Here is a 12,874-nt window from a genome sequence, read left to right as displayed (position 1 = left end):
AATGGCAGAAAAGAGCTCACAGCTACTACAAAATAGCTTTCTGTGATGGCTGGCTGGGCTTCCTCCTGGCTTAGCATCCCAGCAGGGCACTCCCCCTTCACCAGTCCCTGGTTTAGCATTCACAGAGCTACCTGTTGGTTCTACAGGCCTTTCATCCCATTCCACACACTGTCACAGACCTGGCATGGGAGGCTCTTAAAGCAGTGAATGACCTGTCCAGTGCTGGATGTGGGGGTGGGGAGAAGGGCAGGAAAACTGAATGTTTCACCCCTATCATGGAATCAGACAGTTGTGAGCACAGTCCAGAGGAAAGAGTCCTGGATTTGGTTTTAAATCTTTACTCTTCCACTTACTATCTATGTGATGTCACTTAACCTCTTTGGGGGGTCGAAATTTCCTCATCTGTCTGAATCCTCATTCCCCATCAATCCACTCCAGGTTCAAGTCATGCTTTGAGTCAGCATCTACTCAAAGCTATAGCTGATGAGCCCCCACTGATGTTTCTTTTACCAAACCAAGCAGAGGACACATTAGTTCAAAGCAAAAGATGTTTACTTAAAAGAGTATAGCCAATAAGTGACAAAGATTTCCCCCCTAATCTGCACAACAAAGAGTCTGATAGTTGGGCGGACCTCAGTGGCTACCTAGTCCAATCTGTAAATGAAAGGAATTCCCATGAGAACGTGAGTGACAAGTGTACACCCAGGTATTCATCCTCCTATAGCTTCCCACACTGTCATTGGGAGATGCTACCTGTAGGGAATGCACATGGCCAATGAGCTGATCTCTTCTGCTGGCCTGCTGATGTCATTCAACCAGAAGGTGTAGGAACCGCTGGGATCTTCTGCTGCTTTATTCTCTCCACCAGGTCACTCTCTGCTCAGTCTCTGTTGCTGTCCCCTACCCTGTCTCATCAGTGAGGCTGTGGGCAGGGACTGTGGTCTTTCCATCTCAGACCCCACGTTGTGGGCCCTGAGCCCAGGTGCCATGACAAGAGGGAAGTACAGAGGCCACAGTGCTCAGGCCTTCTAGCCTCATTGCTAAGAGGCAGGGCCTCTGCCTTCTCTGAACCCTCTTTTTCAACCTTCTTCAAATATCCCAGCATAGGTCTTGTCATTTGTTTTTGCTGGACTGTTCTGTTTTCTCCTACTCCAGAGGGGAAGATGCCCTAATAAAAACCCTGGGTAGCCCATTGACTGTAAGGTGGAGGTGATGTTCCTGCATCACTTGCTCTCTCTATTAACCACCAAAGTGAGCAGCAGCACTGTGGGGAGGGGGAGGGAGGAGAGGAATCTGGGGATGGAAGGGAAATAGGAAGAGGGAGGGGAAGCCTGGTAGGGTGGAAGAAGGGTAGCAGACCCCTGGTAAAAGAGCTGCAAAGGAGGGAACTCATGTTTTGGAAAGTATCTGTCCTGCCAATTATGACCCCCAACAGGCCCCATTCTCATGACAATGTCCAAAGTGTAACTTCAGCACCTCACTCCTCAGAAGCCCAGGAACCAGGGCACCAAGTGCCTGCTGGTTTATTTTTAGCCTTGATATCATTCCCCCTCCCCCTCCCATCCTGGAGGGAGCCCAGACTGGCTTATTTAAGACCACAGCACGATGCTGTGAAACTCGTGGGTGCCTTGGAGACCCTACCATGTGCTGGAGGGAGGGAGAGAGAATAGCCCAGATTCTAACTCCTGGGCAATGTTACTCTCTGCAGCAGCAGCCCCATGGCAGCCTGAGTCCGACAAAGGGACCTTGGCTCTCGTTTCGCCCAGAATCCTAAAGCCTGTTCCAGAGGGTTCGATAAGATGGCCACGAATGCCAGGCATTGGCATTTTCAGAAGGGGCCCCAAATCCAATGTCTCTGAAAGACTGGTTCTGCAAAGAGATATTCGTTGGTCTAAATGTTGGTGGAATGAGTGAGGCCTCTTTGCCCTGCACCTGCTCCCTAGATGAGGACAGAAGGCTGTCCAGGGGGACTCTGGTGGTCCCAGAGTGGTAGCTGATAGGTTTCCAGAGCAGGCGCCTTGCCTCTTGCACTTGGATTTGTCACAGTGAGCAGTCAGCCACCCCCTCCCTCCTCATGATGCTTTGGCCCAGGACTGCTGAGTAGCAAGCTATCTTCTGAGTAATAGACTCATTTTTCAAGCTCTTTAAGGTATGGAGAATGCTTTCCTCCCAACAACCCTGAGAAAGAGGAAGGGAACAGAAGTATTGCTATCACAGTGTGCTGACAAGGAAACTGAGGCACAGGGAATGGAGGCATTTTAAGTAGTGTAACTTGCCAAAGGTCCCATGGCTAGTATGTATCAGGGGTGGGACTGAAAGCCAGAACTCTGAGACTCTAAGTCCTGGGAGCTTTGCACGCTACGGTGCTGCCTGACAGACTCCTCAATCCCTTTTGGACTGTTTGTGTGGCCCTGGAAGAAAGGATGGTGGACAGGACTGGGGTCAGGAGGGGAGTCAATGCTGGCAGATTTCTCTTGGAAGCACATGAAAGGGAAACCCTAGCCGGAAAATGCATCTCTAGGCACCTCAGGAGAAAGCTGCTAAAGCATGAAATCCCTTCAAGAGCTCAGAAAGAAATCCTCTTAAAGCAACTCCCCAGACCCATTTCCAATTCAAATGGAGACTTCAGGGCCTTTTTCGGGATCTCCAAGGGATTGGGGAGAATTGTAAAATGGGAGGACTGGAATCAGGACCCTCTGAAATCATCTAGTTCAATCTACTCTCATTTTCCCCACAAGGAAACTGAGGCACAGGGAGGGGACCACAGCGAGTGAGTGACAGGACTGGGACTGAAATGCAGGCCTCCCCGCCACATACTCCATCTTCCTTCTCAGGCCCTGCTGGCCCTGGTCTTACACTTCCACTGTCTGATGGAGGAATTCAGGAAGCCAATGCACTGACCTCCCTTGGAATCAGCCCACTCTATCTGGTGTCTGTCTGGAGTGATTCCTGAGTGGGCAGAGACATCGCTAACAATTGGCCTATGGGGGCAAGAAGCATGGAAGAGGCCTGATTTGGGAGGGGAGGGGGAAGCTGTTCCATGGCAGGACTCTGGGGCAGAGTTGTGGAGGAGCTCCAGGGGCCTCATGATCTCTGAGCCTCAGTTTCCTCATATATCCAAGTAAGAATTCCAGGATCTCTTACAGCTCTAGGTATATGATCCAAAAGGAAATAATGTTTGTGCCAACCACGTAGGAATAATGGTTACTTAGTGCTCAGGGGTTTACTGATGGGTTTTTGGGGAGGAGTTTTGTGGTATTTGAGGGAAAGGAAACCCTCGAGGTCCTGGAGACTCCAGGGAGAAGGGGGGAAAGAAGAAAAGGGTGAAAGCTATAAAGCTAATATCCTGTACCAATCTAGTCAATCCAAACTAGCCCCCTGGCTTTGGGCAAGTGAAGAAGAAAGAGGTATGCTATGGCTAAGACTTGGGGGTTGAGGGGCTGGTAGGGAGAAAGCTGTGAACTTCTTTCCCTGCCATGCCCTCCCCCCCCCCAGCACCCCAGGAGACTAGGAGTTGTCAGCTGGCTTAGGGGTGGAAGCAGTGCTCTAGCTCCATGTTGTAGGAATTCACGATGGGCTTGGGCAGCTTTCCGGCAAAGCAGGAGAGCCAGGTGCAAAACAGCATGGCCACTGCAGCTCCGCCCCCAGCGCAGTAGTATGCCCAACCAAGCTGGCAGGTACCTGGGGGAAGAAGAAATAGAAATGGGCAGGAGGGGCACAAAGTTGGAGGCTAGCCTCCTCTCACTGGCCTGGCCTGCACAAGCCTGGCTCCTTTGGGCCAATCCAGCTGCTGCTGGTCTAGCCCTGGGCTCAGGCCCCTGTGTGGCATACAGTGGAATGCTGAGGGGCCTCTTGGCTGATCAGAGACTGTTCACAAAGAACTCCCAGGCCCTGGTCAGTCACCTTAAAAGCTGGACAAGAAATCAAAGAAGAAACCAACACTTACAGCCCCAGCCAAGCCACTCTCAAGTCCTCCCCCTTGTCCCTTTCCAGTGCTGCTTATATTCTCCATCCCCATCCCCACAGCTCAGGGTCTCTCTAGGTACTTCCCTTCTGCACCCACATGGCCTCTTGCTTGGCCTCCCTACCTCCAGGCTCACCCATCTCCCATCCATTCTCCTCCACAGTTCCCAAAATCATCTTCCTAAGACACAGGGTGAACTTGGTCCCTCCCTTTCCCCAAATCTTTAACAGTTCCCTTTTGCCTCTGGGACAAAACCCCCAGCTCCTCACCAAGGAAGGCCCTTTCCCACAAGTGGGGCCCAATCTCCTTCCCTTGTTCCCCTTCACTTACTCTCCATTCCAGGCAAGGTTGCCCCCATCTTGGTTTGCCCTTTCCACAACCTCCAAGGGGCCCTGCTAACCCTCTGCCCATCCTCCAAGCTCAGAGTTCACAGAATAAGAGACAGAGCACTGAAGATAGAGCTCTAAAGTACATGTAGGCCAACCTCCTTCCCCTTTTATAGATGAGGAAGCTGAAACCAGGCGAGGTGAATTGATAGGACCCAATTCTCATAGCCAGTCAATGGCAGAGCTAGAATTTGAACCCACACTTCCTGACTCATAGTGGTCTGGGCAGGGAGCACTGCATTCTTTCCCCCATACTCCCTGTGTGACCTTGGGCAAGGCCCTTTCATCTGTTTAGCCCTCACTTTCTTCACCTATGAAAATGAGGGGATTGGTCTAGATGATCTTTTAGGGTCCCCAAGTCTATGATCCAATAATCTGGTGGCCCCCTCTCGAAGATCTTCCCAGAGCCTTTTGTCTGGCTTTATCCTTTGCATCCCACACCTCCAATCACAGTCCACCCCGTAATAGACCCCCCACAAGACTGTAAAGTCCTTGAGAGATGGACAATGTCATGTGTTTGCGGAAAATGAGCCCATGCCCCTCTTTCCTCCTGCACCTTGGTGTACCTCTTTACTCTGGGAGGCACCAAGGTTCAACAGAAATGGAGATCGCCTGTGCCGTATTCTCTCTGTGTGTGTATGTCTACATTTATGTACATGCATGTACATGTGTATGTGTCTGTGTATGTATATGTGTAGATATATACTTCTCTGACTTGGGCCGGCCCCTTAGCCTATAGCCCACCCTTCCCACTGCCCAGGCAGTGGGCAGTGTGGGCTCATCTTTGCATGCAGAGGGTCCAGCAGCTCAGCATCCTGCTCCCCCCACAAAGGCCTCAAGGAGCCCAGCCAGCTAGACTCCCTGCTGCTACTGTCTGTCGGGTCAGTGCCTTGTTAGAGCAGACAGGATGTCTCTATTATAGAAGTGGACCTTGGGACCAGGGAATGACTTGTTTTTCTAAATATGCAGAAAGTGCCATTACCCCAAAGCCCTCAGCACAAAGAAAGCTGCTGACAGTGGGAGACAGTGCTCAGAGCAGTGAACTGGCCAGGAAGCCCCACTATGGCGTCCCTAGGGCCTGAGCTGGTTCCTGGTTCCCACCCCAAGGGTACACTAGACTTCCTTTCCCCCAAGGCGCCCACCCAGCCATCTCTCAGGCTCCAATTGTGGGCTGGAAGGCTCATGATCTGCTCAGGGACTGCCTGAACCCCTGCTTGAGGAACCATGAGGCAAACGGGAGCTCAGAAGGGAAATAGACTGCAGTGGGTGGGGTGGATTCAGCACAGGCAGTATTCAGAGATCAGAGTTCACAAAAGGTATTCAGAATCCTCAGATCAGAGGATCAAGAGGTAGAAACCACCTTAAAAGCCCTTTAAATCTAAGTGCCCATTTTACTGCATGGAAAACTGAGGGGTTGAGAGGAGAAGAGAACTTAGAGATCATCTAGTTCGAGCCCCTTATTACTGAGAAAGGGAAACTGAGGCCCAGTGAGGTGACTCCTCCCTCTCCCTCACCACTCCAATCCATGCATGTCCAGTCACTTGCTACTTCTTGTTCTTTCTAAGGTCCCACAGTCTCTACCCAGTTCAGTCCCTCTGGATCTCTTGTAATAGCCTCCCTCATTACCAATGTCTGACCCCAATCTGTCCTTTCACTACTGGCAAATGGATATTCTAGCAGGCCGGGGTTCAGATCCTACCTCCTTGGACCTCATTTTCCTCCTCTGGACTAGATAGCCTGGGAGTTCTCCCCCAGCTCTCATGATGGAGAGAGGGATGACAATGATGAAAACAGCACCTGGCATTTTGGAAGCATTCTAAGATTTGGAAAATGCTTTAGAGATATTATCTCATGGAATCCATGAAGCAGCCCTGGAGGTAGGCGCTGTTATTATCCCCATTTTACAGAAGAGCAAACTGAGGCCAAGAGAGAGGATATGATTGCCCAAAGTCCTGCAGCTAGTCAGTATCTGGGGTAGGTTTCAAATTCAGCTCTTTCTGAACCCCCAAGTCTGAAGCCCTTTCAAAGACACAGCTTATAGGATCTGGGAAGACAGATCTGACTTACGGAAAAATTGTCAATGGTTCCCTATTGCCACTCAAATAAAATACCAAATAGCCCAGCAGCTAAAACCCTCCCTTCCTTCCTCCTCATGCACTCTGCATCTGAGCAAACCAAGCCATCCATTGATAGAACCCCAGGTTCACTAAATCCCAGGCTCAGAGAGTTGGAAGGGACCTCACCTCAGTGTTCATTGTTCCAAGCCAACCCACTGGATAAAGGAGTCCATCCTAGAACATGCCCACCAAATGACTGTCTAGACTCTTCTTGGGGACCTCCAGGGAAGGGGAGTCCAAGTACCTTCCCAGGCGGCCCACATCATTTTGGGACAACTTGAATAGTGAGGAAATTCTTCCTGACATCAAGCCTCAGTGGGCCCCTTGGTCATTTCCCCCCAGTGCTTCTCCTGGTTCTACCCTCTGGAGACAAACAACACATCTGCTCCCTCCTTCCCATGACTGCCCTTCATGCCCCCAAGCCGGCTCTCCCATCCTTTCTGAATCTCCTCTTCTCTACACTAAACCTGCCCAGTTCCTCCAAGTGATCCTCAAGGATCATCTGGACTCCAGGTCCTTTGTGTACTGGTCATTTTCCTCTGAATACTCTCCACCTTCTCAATGGCCTTCTTCAATCATGGTTCCCAGAGTGGGGTCTGACAAAGGTTGAGGGCAGGGGGATTGTCAGCTCCCTAATCTGGGAATTGCTACCCCAAGAAAGTGCTAGTTCCTTTAGCTGCCGTGTCCACTGAAAGCTCCCAGATACTTTTCAGAACTGCTATCCCCACTTTGTTTCCGAATTCATACACGAAAGAAAAGACTTTCTGCTTATCCCTACTTAATTCCATCTTACTAGATTTAGCCCAGAGCTCAACCCTAGCAAGATCTTTGGGATTCAGACTGTCACCCAGTTAGCTCCCACCTATCTGCCATCTGCAAATTGGGTGAGCAGGCCATCCATGCCTTCATCCAAGTCACTGATGGAAATGGGAAATGTCACAGGGCCAGGCACAGGTCCTCGAGACATTCCCTAGGAGACCTCCCGCCATACTGATGTGGGACCAGTGGCAACCATCTTTTGACTTAATGCCTTTCAACCAGTTTTGAATCCATCTGATTTTTCATCTTCCACCTTTGTACCTTTGTACAGGAAGTCCTGTAATGTTAAGGGAATCTGAAGATCTTCTTTGTACCTTAATAGGCCCAATGTGACCTGCTTTGAGCTTTGGCCCAGCCCACAGCTTGAGTTACATGAAGCCCATGGTGGGAGGAGCTTTCTGAATGGGTGGAACAGGAAGGGTACAGCAGGAAGAGAGAGATGGAGCTGAGAGAGAGGCACCCGACAGAGCAGAGCAGAGTAGCTAGCCTGAGTGAGATAGGGCGTTTTGCCTAAGGGAGCTTGTTTGTGGGGACGCCTGACTGAGGGAAGGCTTGGGGATGGCCGTGCTCCCTTTATTGCCCTGGTACAACTGGCTTTCTGGTATCCAAATAAATATCTTAGTTTCATCTTTGAGGAAGAGAATTTATATTTTGTGAATTTACCCCGGAAATCCACCTGCATATCCATGGTGGCTGCTGCGGGTATTGCATTGGCGCTACAAGTCCCCATGGAATGGACTGCCTCCATCGCTCTTTCTCCCAGAATTCCCTAGCTTCCCTGGTAGCTTAGGTGCTATTTCTTCCAAGAGGCCTTTTCTGACAACCTTTTGGTTTTAATACAAGCTTCCTCTTAAAATTACTTTGTATCTATTTGTCAAGTCCATCAATAGGTCTTTGACAACTGCCTTCTTAGCCAGACACTGTGCTAAGCCCCAGAGACACAAACTCAAGGAATGAAACAGTTCTTGCCCTCAAGAAGGTTATATTCTATGGAGGAGACATCAAGTGCTAGTATAAGTATATGTGGAATAGATACAAATAAATATAAGGTAATGAAAGAGAGAGGGAGAAGGAGGCAGGGCACTAGTAGTGGGGTGAAGGGGTCAAGAAAGACTTCACATAGAGTCTGTGTTCATCCTTCGTTGCCAAAGAAGACCATGCCAGCAGAGAAATAATGACATGACTTGCACATGACTTTGTTTTGAGTGAGGGAGGGCTATGCAGGTCATCAGCCTCACTTCTTCTCCAGAACCATCTGAATCCAGTGACCAGATAGTCATCAGGATAACTGGAGATGACCCAGGATGAGGCAATTGGGGTTAAGTGATTTGCCCAAGGTCACACAGCTAGTGAGTGTCAAGTGTCTGAGGTGAGATTTGAACTCAGGTTCTCCTGACTCCTGCACTAGTGCTCTATCCACTGCACCACCTGGCTGCCCTACATAGAGAGTAGTGCTTAAAAGAAGAGAGAGATTCTATAAGGCAGAGAGGTAAGGAGGGAGTGAATTCCAGGCATAGGGAACAGTCAATGCAAAGGCACAATGATGGGAGATTAAGTGACATATGTATGGAATGGAGAAAAGGCCAGTTTGGCTAGATCACAGAGTGTGGGAAGGGGAAGAGTGTACAAGGAGTTTGGAAGATAGCTTGTAGGAGTCATCTCCCCTTTGTCCTTGTGTCCCTAGTGCATAGTGCCTGGCCCAAAGAAGGCCTTGCATCAATGTAAAGGGACTTGCCCCAAATCACCCTGGGAATAAGGAGCAGGGCCACGACTCGAACCCACCCCTCTGACTCCCAATCATAGAATCATAGAGTTAGAGATGGATGGCACCTTGGACAGTCATCTGATCCTAACCTTCATCCTACACACAGGGGAACTGAGAATCAGGTACTTTGCTCAGGTCACACAGCTAGGGAAGGGCAGAGCCCTGGCCTCTGCCTGCAAATCCAACCCTCTTTCCATTGCACCACACTGTCTCTTCTACGGGGGAGGGAGAAAAGAGGAAAGGAGAGGGGAGACTGAGAGAGAAAAAGAGAGAGAGAGTGACAGAGACAGAGAGACAGAGACAGAGAGACAGAAATAGACAGATAGAGACAGAGAGAAAGGGAGGGATAGGGAAAGAGGAGAGTGCGGAGGAGGGGAGAGGTGGAGAGACAGAGACAGAGAAACCCTGAAAGGAAAAGCATGACTCTAGGAACCAGGATAACTTGCTTGCAGTCCCCCATCCCTCCGCTACCTGGCTTGCCTTGGGCAAATCATTTAACATTTCTGGGCCTCATTACCTTTCCTGTAAAATGGGGATAAGAAGAAGAAGGAAGCAGAGCTCAATGGTCTCTTGTGGCCTCTGCTAGCCAGAAAGAGCTAAGGCATCTTAGAAATACATGGACAGCCTTTAGCTGCTGTTCAGCCTCAGGTTGGGGGGAGGCTCTTGGGCAGAACAGCATGACCTCAGCGTCTGCATCATTTCTGACCCTTGGTGCCCACTCCAGACTCTCTCGAGAGCCACATTCCTGGCACACGTGACCCTCCAGCTCATGGAAGAGAAGGGAGCAGAGGAGGGTCTTTGGGGTCATGAGCCTCAGCTAACGCAGCTGCGATGCCTCACTGAGGCCAAGGCCAATCCCATCCCTCTCTGCTCTGTGCTGTGTCATCTCTAACGCCCTATCTGTGAGTCATTCTATTCCAGTGTGGAATTTGCTGTGACAAGATCCCTCATAAAAGTTATTAAATCATCACTCAGCAATGGGGCTGACATTTAAATCAGACACTTTGCTTTTATTCCAAGTTGCAAATCAAATTGGTTTGGAGTCTGACTCTGTTTCCTTAGATCTGGCATTCAATTACACCACAGAGGCAGTGTTTGATTTGGGATCTCCCTGCTGGGCTTCCACTCACCACAGGGACCTCACATGGTACTGGCTCTGGGCTCAAGACCATGCTTCCAGTCCCTGGGGCTGGCTGTAGACGACCGGCTGAGTTTGAGCAGAATTAGGGCGTGAGACAGGGGCATGTGGAGATGGTGAAAGGTCTGCTCCTTTGTGATGAGCCTGCCGGGAAAAACTTGACTCCATCCCTTCATGTGCCATCTAGCTCTTTATCCATAAATGATACTGCATTTATTAAAAGTGCCTACTGTGTGCCAGGCACTGTGTGCAGCACTGAGGCTACATTCCAATGGAAGAGACACCATGCATATATAGCTAGGTGCATGGAAGATGATAACCTGAGAGGGCAAGGGCCTGGCCGCCTCCTACAGAAGAAAACATTTGAGCTGAGTCTTAAAGGAAGTCAAGGGTTCTAAGAGGCAGAGGGAAGGATGGAGAAGGAGAAACAATGGCTCTTAGGGATAGTTGCAAAGATACTCAAGGGCACAGGCGGTGAAGATACGTTTAGACCAAGAACCCCCATTCTGCCTGGGGACCAGAGTCATTGCTGACATGAGAGACACAGAGAGAGACAGAGACAGAGAGAGAAAGAGAAAGACAGAGAGCGAGAGAGGCAGAGACAGAGAAACAGAGAGAGAAGAGTGGGAGAGAGACAGAGAAGGGGGAGGAGGGGAGAGACAGAGAGAAGAAGAGTATGCCAGAAGCCTGTGAGAGAGGTTACTCTCTGAGAGGGGAGGTTTGGAAACCAGGATGTGTGAAGAGAAGCCCTGAATGGTTTGGAAGTAGCTTGGGAAGAAGGGAGTGAAGACGTCGCAGGGCAGAGCCAACCAGAAGGCTGTGTATCCGGACATTTTGAGTTCTCGGTAATATCACTGGGGATGTGAGAGTTCCAAGCTATCACCAAGTTGGGACTTGGGTGCTTACAAGAAGAACACTTTGGGCATGGGCCTTGAGGTGGGGGTGGAACCCTAAGAGAAAAGGCTGCTGTTTCACCAGTGACTGAGGGAAGGCAAGAAAACGTGAGCTACAGGCTCACTTGGTTGGTGTTATAGACAGAGACGGCTCACCCGTCTGGAAATAATAGGGAAGGACTTTAAAGAGATTGGGCCACGCTTTCAGCCCACGGGGCCTAAGGAATCTCAGAGACAGACAAGCTGTTTATCTAGAAGCTGGAGCTTGAAATGGCCCAAAGCTGGGCCCTTCAACTGTAGACACTGTGGGGAGGAGGGTCACATTGGCAGCCACAGGAAAAGGTGAGTAAAGTACGCTCCCACGAGTGTAGAGGCCTACACTCACATCCTTGAGGCCACACATGGCCTTCTGGGCCCTTGGTTGCAACCTTTTGACTGAGTGCAAGTTTTATAGAACAAACCCTTTCATGAAGGGGATCTATTCTGGGAAGTTTGGATTCAGTGAAAGGGCTGCACTTGAGGACCTAGACGGCCATACGTGGCTTTGAGGGTGTGGGTTCCCCACCCCTGCTCTGGGCTCTCCAGGAGAAATCTCCTTAGTCCCCTGGGTGGTAGCCCTAGAAAGAGAGTCCCAAACAGCCAGGGTCCCTTTTATGCCTCACAGGGAGCACAATTCCTTCTGGATTGATGGGCATCAAGCAGGCTTGGGGAGGAGCTAGCAGCTCAGGGCACCAAGCTTTCCATGAAGCACGGGAAGGAACAAGGACAAAAGAAAGAAAGGGAGGGGGAGAGGAGGCAAGAGGGCCCAGAGAAGGAGGAAGAGCCGGCAGAATGCTTGTGGGGGCTGGCCATGGGGGTGCGAGGTGGGATTAGGCCCCTTCCCTGCTTCTTCCTCCAACCGCCACCTGGCCCCTTCCCCTGCCCACCCTCAGCTGAGCTTGCAGAGTCCCTTTCTTGGGGGCTGCTCAGAAGCTGGCAGGCCCATCCTCTAGGAAAAGTCTTGCTGAAAGGGAGGTCTACTGGGACCAGGAATGGGCACAACCAGGGAAGGTCTCACAGTCCCCCCAAGACAGGCATCTCTGAAGGAATATGTCAAGAAAGTCAAGAGTCATGGCCAAGGGCCCCCAGGCCACAACAGGAAAGTAGCCTGAACCCCAGGAACAAGAGCCCAGACCCTGCTGCTGAATTGGGAGTGGTCCTTCTCTGGCCTTGGCTTCCTCTTCTGTTAAATAAGTTGGTTGGACAGGGGGCCTCAAAGGTCCCTTCTAGGCCTAGAGCTAGTATGCCTTGTGTCTGGGAAATGTTTTTTGTGTGTGGCCCTCAGGGTAGGCAGGGCTGGTTCTCAAGGGCCACTTCCCTGTACTCTGGGTTTGGGGTATACTTCAGCAGCTTGGGCAGTATACTGGGGTTTGGGGCATACTGCACCTAGCTAAGGGCAGCTAGGTGGAGCCATGGTGCACAGAGTGCAGGGCCTGGAGTCAGGAAGACATCTTCTTGAGTTCAAATCCAGCCACAGACATTTACTGGCTGTGTGACCCTGGGCAAGTCATTTAACCCTGTTTGCCTCAGTTTCCTCATATGTAATATGAGCTGGGGAAGAAAATGGCAAATCCCTCAGGGATCTCTGCCAAGAAATCATCAAATGAAGCCATGAAGAATCTGACATGATTAAAACAATTAAAGAAGAAGAAGCAGCAACTTAGGGCTTTAGCATAGAAAACTGGCAGCCTCCTCTCAAAGCCCCCAAACTGCTGGCCACCCTTCTGGGCCCTTCTCTGTGGTAGCCTGCTGA

General features: G+C 50.5%; 1 protein-coding gene across 2 annotated transcripts in view; it reads right to left on the bottom strand.

The window, feature by feature from the left end:
* Nucleotides 1-534: 534 nt before the first annotated feature.
* LHFPL1 (LHFPL tetraspan subfamily member 1) overlaps nucleotides 535-12,874 on the bottom strand; it is a 29,941-nt gene continuing 17,601 nt past the window's right edge. For both annotated transcript variants that reach the window (XM_072626989.1, XM_072626988.1), the window contains one exon: nucleotides 535-3,681. In XM_072626989.1, the coding sequence (XP_072483090.1) occupies nucleotides 3,527-3,681 (155 nt within the window). In that variant the 3' untranslated portion in view covers nucleotides 535-3,526. The remainder of the gene's footprint in view (nucleotides 3,682-12,874) is intronic.

Source organism: Notamacropus eugenii, chromosome X (assembly GCF_028372415.1).
Source record: "Notamacropus eugenii isolate mMacEug1 chromosome X, mMacEug1.pri_v2, whole genome shotgun sequence".
NCBI lineage: Eukaryota > Metazoa > Chordata > Mammalia > Diprotodontia > Macropodidae > Notamacropus > Notamacropus eugenii.
This window is presented reverse-complemented; position numbering and strand designations above follow the sequence as displayed.